General features: G+C 49.6%; 1 protein-coding gene across 3 annotated transcripts in view; it reads right to left on the reverse strand.

Moving 5' to 3' along the window:
* Positions 1-239: 239 nt before the first annotated feature.
* The window catches only part of NR4A1 (nuclear receptor subfamily 4 group A member 1), a 41,777-nt gene continuing 23,366 nt past the window's right edge, over positions 240-18,650 (reverse strand). For all 3 annotated transcript variants that reach the window (XM_028710465.2, XM_028710472.2, XM_028710483.2), the window contains exons 2-7: positions 12,920-13,749; positions 7,885-8,014; positions 6,410-6,561; positions 4,396-4,598; positions 3,202-3,380; positions 240-1,756 (exon numbers count right to left, since the gene is read on the reverse strand). In XM_028710465.2, the coding sequence (XP_028566298.2) occupies positions 1,500-1,756; positions 3,202-3,380; positions 4,396-4,598; positions 6,410-6,561; positions 7,885-8,014; positions 12,920-13,749 (1,751 nt within the window). In that variant the 3' untranslated portion in view covers positions 240-1,499. The remainder of the gene's footprint in view (positions 1,757-3,201; positions 3,381-4,395; positions 4,599-6,409; positions 6,562-7,884; positions 8,015-12,919; positions 13,750-18,650) is intronic.

Genomic DNA, 18,650 nt, shown 5'->3' on the forward strand with positions numbered 1-18,650 from the left:
GAAAAGCGGCAGCTTACGTTTCACAAAACCTGTTTGACCAGGAAAGAGGGCGACACAAAAGTGCCCACATGTCATAGGGAGGCAGTGCCTGACTCCTGCTTTAACCTTTCAAGTTAAGGTAAGCTAGGACAGGAAACCCAGAAAGAGACTGTCTCATTTTAAAAGGAAACTCCAGTTTCAAATAGCTCAGTTTACACCGGCACGCACGTCTCGCGATCAAGCAAAGAAACAAAGTCGCATTAGAAGTACATCTACTCAGGGTTTTTTTTTTAATTCAATATATTAAATATATATTAATAATTGGAAAAAAGTCACATACTGGAAATTGGAAAGGAGGGATAGACAAATATAAATGTCAAAAAAAAAAAAAAGTTTGGCAGACTTTACAATACAAAGTTATATACACAGAAAGGCAGAAGGTGTCCTGCAAATTTAGGGCGAAGCACATTTCTCAGCGGCTCATACAGAAGAGCCCTCCCCCCCCCCCGCTTTCCCTCCTCTGCCATTCATTCAATCATCCATTCATCTGTATTTACAAAGCCAACGTGCCGATCCTCTTATATACAACTTTTACACACACAAAAAAGAACACAAAAACACCATCCGACAAAACTTGGCCGCTCCTGACGAAGCGGCAGGTGGGAAGAACAAGCTATCTGAGGGATATGTGCTTGCTTACGGCGTAAACTGGACCGCCACTCCCCCCAAGTTGCACCGAGTTCAAGATTGCAAGCAGCTTTTACAGAAGGGAGTTGGAAAAACTAAAAACAAAAAACCTCACCCAGTTCCCATACTTGAGAGGGAATTCTTCGCCAGGGCCAGGAACGTGGATAAAGTAAAGAGAAGGCAATACTTTTTCTTTTTTTTAAATCCCTAACCAGCCTTTGACTATTAAAAAAAACGACAAAAAACACAAAACACCAACATATTCCACATGTATTACACAAAGCTGATCTGTGCAACTGTATGGAATTTAGGCGTCGCATTGCACGTGTGGAGCCGTTGGCAAGTTACATGGGAAAGGCAGCATTATTTAGGGATATTGTGCATGTAACCCTAGAAGGCACACCGGGATATTCCCTCCCCCCCCCAAGGTTAAAAAAAGAAGAACACAAACTCCAAAAAAAGTTGTCCGAAGGTCAGAGAGAGGAAGAGGAGGAAGAGAGAAGGAGAGCAATGTCCCACTAAACTCCAAGATCGAAAAGGGTGGACGAAAGGAGAAAGGGGGGTGTGGAGACACGATAACGCTAGTGGCCTTCATCTTCCGACCACTAGGCTTCAAAATTTTAAACATCCTCTGTAATGTCACTGGGGGAGAAAAATGTCCCTGCAAACTCCCCTCCAGGTGATGGGGTGGCAAGGAAATCCCCTCTGCCAGTTTCTGTCCATCAGCCACCACCCCCAAATATATATATATAAAGCCACCCTCCCCCCCCCCCAAACAGGAAGAACCAGTGATTCACGGCAACTTCCTTCCTTCCTTCCTTCTTTCGGAGTCCTCAGAAAGGCAGCGTGTCCATGAATATTTTGTCCACAATGGGCGGCGGGGGGACCAGGTCCTCGAGCTTCAGGTAGAAGATGCGCTGGAGCCCTTGAGTGCACAGGGTGCGGAGTTCGGGGAGTTTGCCCAGCAGCTTGGAGAGGCAGTTCGGGTGGAGCTGCTCGTTGGTGGTGGAAGTCACGTGGTCTTTAAGGCAGCTGACAATGCGGTTCTGGAGGTCTTCAACCTTCTTTGGCTCTTTTAACCCATGGCGGTCTGGTTTGGAGACGGCGGAGAGAAGGTGGAGATGGCGGCGGCGGCAGCAGCAAGAAAAGAATAGGGAAGCAGCTGTTAAACACGAGAGCGAACCAAGGACTTCTCCTCCCTGCAGAGGACCTTAAATAACCAGAGGCCCCAGGCCCTAAGGAAGTCTGATTATCCTCCACCAGGGCCAGGGCCTTCTTAGTGATGGCTCCGACCTGGTGGAATGCTCTGTCCCATGAGACCAGGGCCCTGCAGGATTTAACTTCCTTCCGCAGGGCCTGTACGACAGAGCCTGGCTTTCAATTTGAACTTAGGCTGATCTTTCCTTCCCTCCCTCTCCCCTTTTTATTAAGATTACCCGCTCCGGGATCCCACAGCTAATTCTCCCCTGGTCTCCTAGCTGGCCCAAATAGGACTAATTTAGCCAGCTAGCCCTGGTAATCACCTAATGTTTATGGGATGGATTCCCCCCCTAAATTGATTTTTGAATTTATTGCTATTCACGTTTTATACTGTATTTTAGGCTGTTTTTTGTTGCATCAATTAAGTGTTTTAAATTTGTTGTTAGCCACCCTGAGCCCGGATTTCTGAACCGGGAAGGGCGGGGTATAAATAAATAAATAAATAATATTTATTATTCTCCCTGATGCAGTCATACATGTTGGACTCCCTAAGGTCCCATAAGTATCTCATGGTGTTCCATGCTACTCAGGTGTTGGGACGTAGCTTAGGAAGGACCAGGAGGACTGTGTCCCTGAGCGCAGATTTCTGAAAGGGCGCAAGGGGGCACAACCGGGTGCCCCCATGACAGGCTCCCTCCCTTGCCAAGCCACGCCTTGGCTGGGCCATCAGGACTGGAGCGGCGGTGCCTTCCAGATATTGCTGGACCCCTCCCTCCCAGAGCAAGTAAAGGTAACGGTAAAGGGACCCCTGACCATTAGGTCCAGTCATAACCAACTCTGGGGTTGTGGCGCCCATCTCGCTTTATTGGCCGAGGGAGCCGGCGTACAGCTTCTGGGTCATGTGGCCAGCATGACTAAGCCGCTTCTGGCGAACCAGAGCAGCGCACGGAAACACTGTTTACCTTCCCGCCACAGCGGTACCTATTTATCTACTTGCACTGGTGTGCTTTCAAACTGCTAGGTTGGCAGGAGCAGGGACTGAGCAATGGGAGCTCACCCTGTCGCGGGGATTCGAACCGCTGGACCTTCTGATCGGCAAGTCCTAGGCTCTGTGGTTTAACCCACAGCGCCACCCGCGTCCCTCCCAGAGCAAGTAGATCTGATCTATCCCTTTCCCTGAAGGCACTTAGAGATGTCACAAACTGATTGGGAGCCTTAAGCACCTCCCTTCCAGAGATCTGGTGCTTCCTCGATCCTGCCTCTCAACCAGCGCTTTCTGCAGCCTCGCCCGTGCACCCCGGAGAACCACCCCAGTGATGTGGGCGCCGGGCCTACCGGTGATGATGACAAGCGCCGCGAGGCAGGAGAAGGAGGGCACATCGATGTTCATGCGGTGGAGGCTCTGGGAGAACTCGATGATGGAGTCGATCCACTCTCCAAAGCCTCGGACACACTGCATCCGATGGAGCACCACCCCGTTGCAGAATATCAGTTTGCCTTCTTCTGGCTTGGACCTGCGAGAGAGAGAGAGAGAGCACGGTTTGAGTTGAAACTTGGACAGTGTGTGTCGGTCCCTGGAGGGAAGGGTATAGAGGCAGCGGGGCAAGCCATGGGTGTTTGCCGGGAAATGGTGGCTTGGACTGGGCAGTTGGAGGTCATTGCCAAACCCTGCTGCTTCACTGGAACTTGGAATCCCAGGGTCACAGGCAGGCACAGAATTTGTTCCAGACAGAGGTCTTGAGCTGAGGAGCCTCCTGAACTGGCTGTGAAAGCCATGTCCTCTGCCGCTGGCCTCTCCCACCCACCCACTTTGGGGCAAAAACAGAACCTGCGGTCTTCTCTCACCCACCATTCCCTTATCCCAGCACGACACGCAGAAACCCTTCCCTTCCAGAGTAAGGAAGGAGAGACTGTAAACAAAGGCTTCCTCTGCTCACAGCATCCCCTATCAGATGTCTAAAAAGGTAAAGGGACCCCTGACCATTAGGTCCAGTTGCGGACGACTTTGGGGTTGCGGCGCTCATCTTGCTTTACTGGCCGAGGGAGCCGGTGTACAGCTTCCGGGTCATGTGGTCAACATGACTAAGCCACTTCTGGCGAACCAGAGCAGCGCACGGAAACGCCATTTACCTTCCCACCGGGTCGGTACCTATTTATCTACTTGCACTTCGTGCTTTCAAACTGCTAGGTTGGCAGGAGCAGGGACCGAGCAGCGGGAGCTCACCCCGTCGCAGGGATTCGAACCGCCGACCTTCTGATCGGCAAGTCCTAGGCTCTGTGGTTTAACCCACAGCGCCGCCCGCGTTCCTATCAGATGTTTAGAGGGCCCATAATGCAATAATGTTCAATTCAAGGGCCCTGGGTCTATATATGGAGGATTCCCTTCTCTTGCATCTGTTTGCTTTATTTTGCCGTACTGCCACCGTTCCTGCAACCTGATACGAGGTGACCTACTGAGCTTGCCCCAAATTTAGAGGCTAAGTGGATCACTGTGGGTTTCGTACGGCAGCTCTGCTGCTGCACCTTTACCTGTACGCTAGCCGGAGAATGAAGAGCTCCAAAAAAGCAGATTCCAGAAGCAGGTCTTGATCCTCTTTCGGAAGCTCTAGGAAGCCCTGGATCTTCTCCGCCCATTTCCGGATGACGTCCATCGAGCCTGTCAACAGGTCGTAGAACTGCTGGACGTCGACACAGTCCTCCTTCTCAAACTGGTAGGAGACAGATTCCTGGAACTGGGGAGGGGAGGAAACAAGCAAAAAAGGTTGAAGAGCAGACACAACCCAGCTCATGCCCCCCTATCCCTGATAACCTACTCATTTTATTTTGGGAGGGGGTGGAGAGACGGGCAGGGGTGTAGACACTACCACCAGCACAATGACATTCTCCTTGCTAGCGCTGATAGAGAGGAATCAAGATTGATGAACTCAAGACTCTCATTTGAATGGTCAAATAATGCATTCTCAAGCCAGAGATTACTAATAATGGCATAGGAGGGCTGAAAATAATGGAAATGTAATTCACATCTGGCAACCATTGCGGCCCTTGGGTTTCAGATAGCACATGGGTAGACGAGTCTAAAAAGCCCGGGACACAGATTTTCATGGACCTCCCGCAGCTATGGTGGCTCATTTGCCGGAAGCAATGTATTTAGTGTTAACTCTGAAAGTGTAAACTCCTTTCTGACCAAACTAGGCCTTCCTAGAGCAAAATATATACCAGTAGGCTTAGTTTGGTCAGAACGGAGTATACACTTCCAGAGTTAACACTAAATACATTACTTCTGGTAAGGTAAAGGTAAAAGGTAAAGGACCCCTGGACGGTTAAGTCCAGTCAAAGGCAACTATGGGGTTGCGGCTTTCAGGCCAAGGGAGCCGGTGTTTGTCCACAGGCAGCTTTCCGGGTCATGTGGCCAGCATGACTAAACCGCTTCTGGCGCAGCAGAACACTGTGACAGAAACCAGAGCGCACAGAAACACCATTTACCTTCCCGCCACAGCGGTACCTATTTATCTACTTGCACTGATGTGCTTTTGAATTTCTAGGTTGGCAGGAGCGGGGACACAGCAACGGGAGCTCACTCCGTCGCAGGGATTCAAACCGCCGACTTTCCATTCGGCAAGCCCAAGAGGCTCGGTGGTTTAGATCACAGCGCCACTCCCCCATAACAGCCAGAGGGTTGTGAAAATTTGTGTCCTGGGCTTTTTAGACTCCTCTACCCACATTCTGAGGGACGCGGGTGGCGCTGTGGGTTAAACCACAGACTTGCCAATCAGAAAATCTTCGGTTCGAATCCCCACGACGGGGTGAGCTCCCGCTGCTCGGTCCCTGCTCCTGCCAACCTAGCAGTTCGAAAGCACGTCAAAGTGCAAGTAGATAAATAGGTACCGCTCTGGCGGGAAGGTAAACGGCGTTTCCATGCGTTGCTCTGGTTCGCCAGAAGCGGCTTAGTCATGCTGGCCACACGACCCGGAAGCTGTACGCCGGCTCCCTCGGCCAGTAAAGCGAGATGAGCGCTGCAACCCCAGAGTCGGTCATGACTGGACCTAATGGTCAGGGGTCCCTTTACCTTTACCCACATTCTATCTGAAACCAAAGGGGTGCATTGTTTGCTAGATGTGATCCCCCCACCCCAGCTGTCCTAGTCCAGTGTAGTGTATTCTCTGCTCACGAGCCATTTCAAGTGTCTAGGCAGTTGATTTGGGGCTGGAAGGTGTATCCAAAAACAACCCCCCCCCCCCACTCCTTCAGCTCAGGCATGTTCCACTAACAGGACTTGCGGCATCTGTTGGGAAGGGCTTTGCCCTGCTGAATTCCCTAGCCTTTTGCTCCAAGTCATTCCATGGCATGTTAGACTACCTAGGCACTTAAAATGGCACCATTATTTCCGGGCATTTCACGGGGACCATTTGGGGCATCCCACAAGGAACAAAGTACAAATGTGTTTTGTTTATCTGCCTGGCACACTATCTCCCCCCCCCCCCCCCCCGCCGCCCCAAGTCAGCCACGAGTGCCACAGACGGTAGGAACGCAGATTAGTAAGTACCTTGGAATAATCAAGCTTTGTTGCGCTGGGTATGGAATCTATGTGCGCTCTCACAAGAGAGGAGATGAGGCTGACTGGAGAGGTGTCTTGAGTTTGCTTGGGTTTGGAGGGCAAACGACCACGCCGGCCTTTCAAGCTGTCCGTCCGCACCACTGAGGGAAGGAGGAAGTGAAAAAAAGACACACATTCAGAGAGGTTGGGAGCAGAGACGTGCGGGAACTATCGACAGGACTAACCGTGGGGCTTAGGAAGGTTTTTAATCGCAGGATGGAATTTGGATACCGGCCAAAGTGGAGCAGGCATTGGTCTAGTTGCCGTATGCTAGGTACGTTTCACAAGATGGCAGGTTGGGGTTTAGCCACACTAGTATTCTGTACAGTGGTACCCTGGTTACAAACTTAATTTGTTCCGGAGGTCTGTTCATAACCTGAAACCGTTCTTAACCTGAGGTACCACTTTAGCTAATGGGGCCTCCCACCGCCGCGTGATTTCTGTTCTCATCCTGAGAGTGGTACCTACCCTACAGTGGTACCTTGGGTTACATACGCTTCAGGTTACATACGCTTCAGGTTACACACTCCGCTAACCCAGAAATAGTACCTTGGGTTAAGAACTTTGCTTCAGGATAAGAACAGAAATCGGGCTCCGGCGACGTGGCGGCAGCAGGAGGCCCCATTACCTAAAGTGGTGCTTCAGGTTAAGAACAGTTTCAGGTTAAGAACGGACCTCCGGAACGAATTAAGTACTTAACCCAAGGTACCACTGTATTTTCAGGTTAGCGGAGTCCGTAACCCAAAGTGTTTGTAACCCAAGGTGTTTGTAACCTGAGGTACCACTGTATTTCACAACTGCACAACAGAAGTGCGGAATGCGATACTTGTATTAAGTGGGAGACCTCTCTCGATGCTACTGAACTACAACTCCCATCACCTCTGACCATTGGCCAAGCTGGCTGGGGGCTGATGGGAGTTGGAGTCCCACAGCATCTGGAGTGCTGGTCTTGGACAGTCAAAGGAAGCTTGCGACAAGAGTTGCTTCTCCTCCCCTCATGCTAAGTCATTTACATGTCCTCTCTCATTGGCTCTTTGCTCTGAATAATTCTGCTCCTGACCCCACACTTAAAAAGCCCCAAACCCCTTTATGTAGATCTCTCTGGCCAGAGCGAGGCAATGACACTAGCAGACTGTTGTTAGCTAGTGCACCCAGTCAAAATATGGCACAGATTACATCAGCGCAGAACCTAATCACTCCTTAATCCTTCTGACAATTCACGGCTGAAGAGCAGATATTCCTGACTGCTTCAATGGACACTGATGACTGTAAAATGAGATTTAAATCTGCCAGTGATTGCAAGGACCAAACGCATTAAGGTGCTTGCCTTGGGCAAATAACACAGGCCACAAGCCGATTAAACCCCTGATCTTATTAACACTTTAACCTGCACATCAAACTCAACAAACAGGGACGTCTCTTACCTTCTTTGACCATTCCCACAGCAAGGCACTTCTGGAAACGACAAAACTGGCACCGGTTTCTCCTCCGCTTGTCCACAGGGCAGTCTTTATTGGCTAAGCAGATGTATTTGGCGTTCTTCTGTACAGTGCGCTGCGGGAGACAGAAGAGCAGGGGGGACATTTAGGACTCATCACACGCATATGCGCAAAAACACACGGGCCATCTCCAAGCTCGGTGTCGAGAAAAGACAAAAGGCCGGTTTATTTATTGCAGTGTTCCTACAACCCTGCCGTTTCCAGTTTCACAAGGGTACGACAGAAATCGTACGCCACCTGAGGGAGGCCGCACCTTCCAGACACAGCTGTGCCTTCACATTTTCGCATCTTGAAAGATCTACATTGGCTCCCAGTACATTTCCGAGCACAATTCAAAGTGCTGGTGTTGACCTTTAAAGCCCTGAACGGCCTTGGTCCAGTATATCTGAAGGAGCGTCTCCACCTCCATTGTTCTGCCCAGACACTGAGGTCCAACGCCAAGGGCCTTCTGGCCGTTCCCTCATTGCGAGAAGTGAGGTTACAGGGAACCAGACAGAGGGCCTTCTCGGTAGTGGCGCCCGCCCTGTGGAACGCCCTCCCACCAGATGTCAAAGCGATAAACAACTACCTGACATTCAGAAGTCATCTTAAGGGAAGTTTTTAATGTGTGATATTTTAGTGTGTTTTTGGTTTCTGTGGAAGCCGCCCAGAGTGGCTGGGGAAACCCAGCCAGATGGGCGGGGTACAAATAATAAATAATAAAATTATTATTATTATTATTACTGTTACCATAATGCCACAGAAATGGGGTGATGAAAGATGGAAATGGCACTGAGAAGGTCTGACGTCAGAGAAACCGAAGTGTCCCTCTCTCCAAGATCTGCGATTGGCTCACCTCAACCACTAAAAGTCTGAAAGGTCTTTGTGTGGTATGCATAAGATCTGGGTCTTTCTGCATTCATGCAACTGGAGAACAGTTTAATGCAATATGCATTAAAAAGGGGGCAGGTCTGAGCAGCCGCATCCCTTACCTTTCCTGTCCCGACCTGGCCACAGTGATCCATGCGATGGTCACCTCCAGGCTTGACTACTGTAATTCGCTCTATGCGGGGCTGCCCTTGAAGCTGGCCCAGAAACTCCAGTGGGTGCAGAATGCTGCAGCGAGGCTCCTCACGGGGTCTCTGCCATGGGAGCATATTCACCCAGTGCTTTTCCAGCTGCACTGGCTCCCGGTGGAGTACAGGGTCAGATTTAAGGTGCTGGTTTTGACCTTTAACGCCCTTCACGGCCTAGGACCCTCGTACCTACGGGACCGCCTCTCCCGGTATGCCCCACGGAGAGCCTCAAGGTCCATTAATAGCAACACCCTAGTGGTCCCGAGCCCTAAGGAAGTTAGATTAGCTTCAACCAGAGCCAGGGCATTGTCAACCCTGGCTCCGGCCTGGTGGAACCAGGGCCTCATGAGACCAGGGCCCTGCAGGATCTGATTTCTTTCCGCAGGGCCTGTAAGACAGAGTTGTTCCACCTGGCCTTTGGCTTGGAGCCAATTTGATTCCCTCCTCCTCTTTCTTTTCCTTTCTCCTCCTGCGATGAGGCTGCATTTTAATGTTTCAATCTTTTAATGTTGTATTTTAATTTTGTTTTTAAGTTGTATTCATTCAACTTGTTTTTATTATTGCTTGTTAGCCGCCCTGAGGCCGCCCTTGGCTGGGGAGGGCGGGGTATAAATAAAATTTATTATTATTATTATTAATAATAATAATAATAATAATTGAAGCTCTCGGTCGTGGGACGAGTTAGAAAGTCACACATCCCAAATGGGGCCGTTCAAAATGCAAATCAAACAACTCTGGGTAGAAATCTGAGCATTTTGAAGCAGCTGAATGTTGGGTCTGCTGCACGCCCAGCCAAAAATTATATAAATCTTGTAAGTAAACAAGCATTTACTATGCCGCCACCTCCTCCTCCCGGCTATTTTACAGGAGTAAAGTACCTGAATTATAAGCAACGGGTCGCATGGCTGCTTCAAAGCGACAGAGACAACATGGATCCCCGCCATTCAAGTTTGGCCAAGAGAATTAGCTCAGAAAGTTTCAGGATTCAAAATGTCCCCAGCCACCCACCCACAGCTTTGCAAATTCGGAGATCTGGCCGTTTGACAATTGGCATGAGGCCACGTCTACCCACAAACAAGTTGGTATCACAGCTATTCCGTCGCTTTGGCAAGCTAAGAATCTCATAGGGAATTTCTTCCTCTCCACTGCCCAGTAAGGACATTGTGATCAGCAAATGGAACCCGGTTAAGTTTTGCCACGGCCAGATGATTATTAGCTTGTGGTAACATGGAGACGGGCTTTATCCTTGTGGCACCAGCGTTGCGGAATACCCTCCTTACCGAGATATGAGAGACCCCATCAGTACTGGCGTTCCGACGGATCCTGCAGACCCATTTGCTCAGGGACACATTTCCCTGAACTTGAACGTCTGACCTTATTGTTTCAGCTGTGTTTTGATTACCATGCTTTTTAACTGCCTTGATTTATTGTACATTTTAATGACAGATGCTGCAATGCTCTGTGTAATTTAATTATGCATAGATTTTGTAACGGATTCCATAGTTGTAAAAGGACTGAGAAGCCATTTTGGCATATAAGGGTTAAACAAACAAACAAAATGACTTTGCAGCATCTTCACAAAGCTACGGGTCCCGTGGAAGGAGTCACAAGACTTCAAGTGGGGTGCTAAACAAAACAGGTTTGTAGTACAGATATACCCTCAGACATATCTGCTGCTTTTAAGTACCTAGACTTACAGGAGGGTGTTCAGGCACTGCCTCTCTTGTAGAAAATGCCAGGGTTAATAATAATAATAATAATAATTTATTATTTATACCCCGCCCATCTGGCCGGGTTTCCCCAGCTACTCTGGCCTGCCTCCAGCAAAATATTAAAATACAGTGGTCTGTTAAACATTAAAAGCTTCCCTAAACACGGCTGCCTTCAGATGTCTTCTAAAAGTCTGGTAGTTGTCTTCTCTTTGACATCTGGTGGGAGGGCGTTCCACAGGGCGGGTGCCACTACCGAGAAGGCCCTCTGCCTGGTTCCCTGTAACTTGGCTTCTCGCAGTGAGGGAACCGCCAGAAGGCCCTCTTGGTTTGGTTTGCAAGATCTGCTTGTGCTCACTAACTCCCTCCCTACTCCTCTGTCACTGAGGTTTTGTGTCCTGAAGTTTATCACCTCCAAGCTTCTAAATGTATATGTTTATAATTTTCCAAAACTACAGTAGAAGTGGGAACTTTAGGAAATGGGGAGGAGGGTTGTGCTGTTAGCAGATCAGCCTCGTCCTGGCCACAGGCCCTTGCTCCAGAGTCACTACAGTTAATCCAATTAAATTGTTTTCATTAATTAGTTGTTGCTTGGTCTATCCCAGTGTTTCCCAACTTTGGGTCTCCAGCTGCTTTTGGACTACAGTTCCCATCATTCCTGACCACTGGTCTTGCTAGCTAGGGATGATGGGAGTTGTAGTGCAAAAACAGCTGGAGACCCAAGGTTGGGAAACAGTTACGCTACTGTGTTTGATTAATTTGTTCTTGTTGTTTAGCGATCGCAGTGTTTGTTGTTAGAGCATGGTGCTGATAACGCCAAGGCTGCAGGTTCGAACCCTGTATGGGACAGCTACGTAGCAGGGGGTCAGACTTGATGTTCCTAAGGGTCCCTTCCAAATCTATGGTTCTATTATCTATTATAAGCAGAATACATATATTAAATCAACTTGACTCCAGAGAGAAGATTTGCAGGGAGGAGGAAGTTCTCAGAATTCCCCTGCTGAATTCTCAGAACCAGAATCACGGTTGGTCTTTCTTGGCCAGGAGATCAATAAAGGTAAAGGTCATGCTGGCCATTAGGTCCAGTCATGACCGACTCTAGGGTTGCGGCGCTCATCTCGCTTTAGTGGCCGAGGGAGCCGGCATACAGCTTCCGGGTCATGTGGCCAGCATGACTAAGCCGCTTCTGGCGAACCAGAGCAGCGCACGGAAACGCCGTTTATCTTCCCGCCGGAGCAGTACCTATTTATCTACTTGCACTTTGATGTGCTTTCGTACTGCTAGGTTGGAAGCAGCAGGGATCGAGCAACGGGAGCTTGGCTACTTAAGCATCTCACTGAACTTTCAGCTAAGAGCCAGGGCCTAGTCCAGGGACAAGTAGCATATGGCCCTCAAGATATTGTTGGACTACAACTCCCATCATCCCTTTGACCATTGAGCCAGGCTGGCTGAGGCCGATCGAAGTTGGAGTCTCACAATTTCTGGAGGGCCATAGGTCCCCTTCTCACCCATGCCTGCTCTGGTCTATTTACTTGTGGAGACGTGTACAGGCTGTTGCTTGCAGCAGAAAGGAATTCTGCACTCCAGGAAACAACTCCATTCCTAACTTTTGTGGGTTTACAATTGTGGAAAGTTACTAGATGGAACAAATGCGAACGTTTCAGCCTCTGAGAGATGGAGGGCTTCCTAAAGGTCCCGTAGCCTGCAGAAAGCTCATCTCCAACCTTCCAAAAATGCTCTTGCCACCTACCCCTGTGAGGGGACAGAGTGCTCTCACAAAGACCTCCTTTATTTGGAGAGGCCAGGGAAAGGTCCGATGACTCATCCCTGTAGCAGTCAACAGAAGAGGCTTCCTCCCTCTCTCCTCCTCCAAAAAGTCCCAGCATGCTTTGCACTGCCTCTAGAGACACATGGAGGACTGGAATGCCTTGCCTAGCAGCATCCAGCACACAGAAACACGCCCCATACATTTAAAGCACATGACTCTCCCTTATTTAAAAGAAAAAGTATCATGGGAAATATAGTTTACTCTTTCACAGAGCTATTCCCAGCACCCTTGGCAAGCTACAATTCCCAGAATCCTTTGGGGAGGGGGAGTTAAGTGCATTAAACATAGATATAGCTTGAAAAACACCACCACCAGCGCATGAGAATGTTCTCAGTTTTGAGGGCGAGCCAGAAAGTTGTTCTTCTTACCTTGAAAAACCCCTTGCAGCCTTCGCAGGTCCGGACACCATAGTGTTGGCACGAGGCGTTGTCTCCGCACACGGCACAGCGCCCCTCGTTGGACCCTGGGCTGCGCGCCTTGCTTGGCGAGAGCGAACTGTCCATTAAGCTGGAGCCGTCCAGGACTGGCGAGGCCTGGCTGAGCGGCAAAGGGGAAAAGCTGACCGACGAGGAAGGTTGTGGAAGAGAGAAGACGTCTCCGTCCACCAAGTGTTGGTGGGTGGGCGGCTGCATCTTCAGGGGGCTCTGCGGAGGGACCCCGGGGCTGTGAGCCGAGGGGCCGAAGGAGAAGTAGGAGGGCTGGGCGGAACTACTTTTGGGAGGCTCCGTTGCCGCCGACGCCCAAGGCCTCATGCCCTCGTAGGCGTGCGTGGGGGAATAGGCCCCAAAGGAGTTCTCCCAAGATGGCGCCTGGGAAGTCTGGTAGCTTGGCGTGGAAGGGGAAGGGACGGAGCAGGGGCTGCCGTAATAGTCCGAGCCGCTGGAGGACATCGTCTCGTCCAGCTGGCTGCTGAAGGAGCCGGGGTAGCAGCCGTACACTTGGAAATCCTCCAGCTTGAAGGAGGCGGCCGTGGGGTTGGCGGCTGGGATCTGGTAGAGGAAAGCGTCGAATTCGCCGGTGTAATTGTCCATGAAGGTGCTGAAGCTGGGCAGAGAGGTGGCGGCGGCAGTGATCTCTGTGTTAACCAGGTCCATGGTGGGTTTGCCAAGCTCGGGGGTCAAGAGGTCCGCTGGGTAGCGCTCACAGGGGCCTCCGCTCTGAAGCAAGGTCCCATATTGGGTTTGGATACAGGGCATCTCTAGGAGGAAAGGGGAGAGGGAAAAGAGAAGAGAGTCGGCTGTCAGTTATGGGATAGTCGGTCGTATAATGTCCTCTGAGAGGGAGCAGCTGGCCCATTAGGGAAACTGGGGCACTGCCCCACCAATCTCAGTGTAACCTCAGCCAGCCCCTTGCCTTATGCACAGCCCAGGCGAGTGGTATTGCCTGTTGTCGTCTTCCTCTTTAATTTCAGTGTTGCCCCCTTGTAGGATGGGGGCAAAATTTGTTAGCTCTGCCTCTCATTAGCCCTGCCTGCACCTGCTGTTTGACTCTCTAGCTCCACCTGCTGTTGGCCTCCCTACCTCCCACCCAACCAGTCTCAAAGGGCGCCAGCCAACAGCTGGCAGGGTGGGTGTTCCTAGTCTAGAGACACGTCCGGTAGCTGGTTAGCAGGAGAGGTCAGAGGCTAAATGGCTGCTATGAAAGCGGAAGGGGAAAAGGGAGCCCTGCCTAACAGAGATTGCTGCTGGCGAGCACCCTTACAAACAGAGCTGGCCCAGGACGTTTTTGCTACCTGAAGCAAGGGACAATATGCCACCCCCTGTCCCCAAAACCAGGGGGATGCTAACAGGACCAGCAGCTGAATCCTGCATCCTGACAATATCGGTGAAGCATCTGAGGGTAGCAGGAGGGTTGCTGGGGGTGTCACACGACACACAAGAGCCTGGTTCACCTTGCTGCTGCCCCCAGCGATTGCTGACTTGTTATGCCCAATGATAGGGCCTGCCCTGCTCACATCAAAATCTTGGCCCCCATTCATGCAAACAGTTTCTTCAGTTTCCCATACATGTAGGCATGCCAGCCTATTTCATTCATGCAAAGGAGTCCTCTGCCCAAAGGAGGCCTTTACACATTTGTGGGGCACCTTTTGTTCATGGGAGGAAGGAAATTTGTAGGAAATTTGATCCTGTATTTTCATCTTGTGAACCATTCTGGGATCTTCGGATGAAGGGCGGTATATAAATTTAATAAACAAATCAGCAGGAAACAGAGCCAAGCACAAACTCTGGCCATTCCTAGAGATACCCATCTCCTTGGGGCACTAACAGCACTTTGGGTTAAATGAAAACACCTCCATTTGCCTTTGTAAAATGCACGGCGCCAGCATTTTACTGGATGCCACTGTCGACTAGAGGCAGATGCAACATACAGCCGACGATCCAACTTAAAAGAGAACTGCCAGGGATCGCTCTTTTGCAACATCTAGTCTCTGACACCCCTGGCTAACAGCAAGAACAAGGTCTGTAGATCTAGCTGGTTATGGGGCATTGTGCATGGCGATGGTCATTTTTGTTGAAAAGGCACCATTATTTTTAAAGGATTTATTTCCTAGCCGTCTGATCCGATATCCAACAGGTGCGTGATCACTGGGTGGAAAGACACAATAGGAAAGACCCTCCTGTTGTCTGCATCATGACTGTTGTGCGTGGGCGATGTTTATTGTTCCTTGCCTAATAGGAGGCATGCAGCTGGGTGAGCTCATTTCCACTCTTATTCTTCCACCTCGCACTAATTTGCTGGGAACCTGCTGTGGGCACAAGCCTTAGGCAACAGTTTCCTTGGTAATGCGGAGAATGCAACCGACAGCACAACTGGGCAACCAACCAACACAAGATCCTTTTAACTTTGAAGCTGAGACGATGATCCTGGCTTGTGCCAACAGAGGATGAGCTTCAAAGGCAAGGAGGAAAGCAAAAATCACATCGCCCCACCTCCAGCAAAGCCACCCCCAAACAGCCAGCTTATATAGGACCCACGAGGCATGCCTAGCAGCATGCAGGAGCAAACACATGCTCCTTCAGGGAATGGGTATGCTTGTTCACACTGTTTACTTCCTTGAGGAGGGCCATGTGGACTGCCTGAAGCTGGCTCACCAGTGCAGGCATTTGGATGGGGATCATAGAATTGTAGACTAGGAAGGGACCCCGGGGGTCATCTAGTCCAACCCCCTGCAATGCAGGAATCTCAACTAAATCATACATGACAGATGGCCATCCAAGCTCTGCTTAAAAACCACCAAGGAAGGAGAACTCACAACCTCCTGAGGGAGAACGTTCCACAGATGGATGAGTGAGGAGAGAGAGCGAGAGGGGATGAAATATACTGTATTTTTTGCTCTATAAGATGCACCAGACCATAAGTTGCACCTAGTTTTTGGAGGAGGAAAACAAGAAAAAATATATTCTGAATCTCAGAAGCCAGAAGAGCAAGAGGGGTCGCCTGCGCAGCGAAAGCAGCAATCCCTCTTGCTGTTCTGGCTTCTGGGATAGCTGCGCAGCCTGCATTCGCTCCATAAGACGCACACACATTTCCCCTTACTTTTTAGGAGGAAAAAAGTGAGTCTTATAGAGCAAAAAATACGGTAAATAAATAGGAGGGGGAATGGGGAAACTCAGATGCCTTCCCATTTGGGTGTCACTCCTGTTAGTTGAGGACAAAATGGAGATGCCAAAAGGCATTTGTGAAAGGAGCCATGTTCTGGAAGTGAAGGGACAGCAAAGGAGCACGGGGAGAACTTTTAAGAACTTTTTATTCCAAACACAAAAGGTAGTTATCCAAATGGGTTTGAACCAGGGCTGGGGAAACTGTGGCCCTACAGATCTTGCTGGAGCACAACTCCCGTAATCCAGGAATTACTGGGCCAGGGCTGTGGGAGGGACACAGAGCCCACAGCTTTGGTTTTAAACAGGCAAGACCACCAAGGTACTGAGGCAGGACTCAAGTTCTTGACTGATGTTGTTTCGAGATGCAGCAATGCTTGGGACTTCCCAGGTCCATCTCCAGACCTTCAGCTTTTCCTTTCATCCTAATCTTCCCCGATTCCGGATCTCTCAATATTCCCACAATCAAAAGTGTGGAACATAACAACAGTGTGGACTTAAGTGCCCTCGGATATTAGGCCGTTTCCTTCCTATCAAGAAAAGAGCTGGGCTTGGAAACTATAATTCATAGTCAGACATCACTAACAGTAAGTACCGTATTTTTTCCTCTATAAGACTCACTTTCCCCCTCCTAAAAAGTAAGGGGAAATGTGTGTGCGTCTTATGGAGCGAATGCAGGCTATGCAGCTATCCCAGAAGCTTTCACTGCGCAGCGATCCCTCTTGCTGTTCTGGCTTCTGAGATTCAGAATATTTTTTTTCTTGTTTTCCTCCTCCAAAAACTATGTGCGTCTTGTGGTCTTATAGAGCAAAAAATACGGTAGTTCACATGGATTTTTCTTTTCGCTTCCTACCCTCTTAACGATGGACAGCACACCTACAAGACTGAGAGGGAAATGCTGTTGTTTTGCAAAACTTATTTCGTAAGATTTACGGCTGGCTGATTCTAGGAGGGGGAAAGCTTAAGAGACATTATTGCTCCATGCATCTCTCATGCACGTAATGAAGAGGAAGATTGTAAAAAAGAAAAGAAAAAAAGGATTATTTGTTGAGTCACACCTCTGCCTGATCACTGCTCACATTGACCTTAAAAAAGTGCTTCTTTTGAAGGGCTGTTCTTATCTCTTGAGGCTGAAGCTGGGCAGCAATTTAAGCACTGGCACAGACAAGATACAATAAATCAGGGTGCCTTTACCCCCAAGAGGCACCCTCATGCTGAAAGTACGCTCTGTGGGGGTTTGACAGCAAATGTCCCCCCGCCCTGTGGAAGAGGAGACGTAACAGGAGTTTTTGGCCCAGGCGAAAACCAAGACAGTAAGCAAGTTGCGGCAAGTTGATAATGTCATTCATATCGCAGACCTTTAAAGGTTAGATTCTGTTTGGTGAAGGAGCTTCTGCTTTAATGGGCAGTAAAGGATCACGGAATGCAGAGATACGCAGAGTTCCAAGGACAAGGTTAAGGAGCTCTCCTTGGCGGGAAACAAATTCCTCTTTGGTTGCAGTGGTACTGGGACAACTGCGGCTACGGACCGGCCAGAACCACAATCCCTCTGTTAAGCTGCTGTTGGTTCAGCTGGCCTCTGGAAAAGAAGGTTCTCCCACTGAACTGAACCAGGCTGCCCTCCCTCCTTGCCCAGTTTAGGAAGAGTGCCAGGTAGCACACGCCACATCCCTGTGGCAGAGCAGAGAACCACGTGGGCAGAGGAAGCCGATGGAATGGCAGGTGCTTCGGCTGTAGTGAGAACAGGTCACAAATAAGGGTCCGTTTCAGTTACCTGAATGGGCACCCAAATGTTGACCTTCGCAACACACTTCCTTCCAGGGCAGGAAGTGGCAGAAGCAGCCCCCAGGGTTTCTAACAGTTTGCCACTCCAGTGGCCTCTACAAGGGAGTTGCCATCACCAGTGTTAGAAATTCAGATCTATAAACTAGGCTCTCTTAATCCAAGATTACAGCCACCAAAGCAGAATGTCTAGTTGCCATTTTGGGGCAAGACACCTCTAAAGTCTTATTTTTCAAACGATGGACTGACCATGATGGATTGTCAGCTAAACATCTGGCTAGATCAGAAGACAACCTTGAGATAGCTGAAGAACTTTTGAGAACGTAAAGAAGAAAAGTCACTTGATCCAGGGACAGCCCACATATATATTGGCCTATTCCAACCTCTTTTTCTGAATGGTGACACAGACCATTCATAACATAAGAATATTTTCCCTAACTGTGAGCAAGGCAGTGGGGTGGGGTAACTGAAGACAAGCCACAGCGTTTAACTACAACATTGTTCGCTGCTCCAGATCAGGCTGCACAGAAAAAGCATTTCGGCTCCTGAAATTCATTCCGATTGTGCAGATAAAATATAACTGATAGAAATCTACAGGATGTGGTATTAGTGTGTAAAAACAGTCAAGATCCAGTGATCCCCAGGCACGAACCACCAGATGGTGGAAATGTCAGGCGCCTTCCTGGCACCCAGGCATCTTCAATTGGTTGCAAGTGGC

The sequence above is a fragment of the Podarcis muralis genome, chromosome 2 (genome assembly GCF_964188315.1).
Source record: "Podarcis muralis chromosome 2, rPodMur119.hap1.1, whole genome shotgun sequence".
In the NCBI taxonomy this organism is placed as follows: domain Eukaryota; kingdom Metazoa; phylum Chordata; class Lepidosauria; order Squamata; family Lacertidae; genus Podarcis; species Podarcis muralis.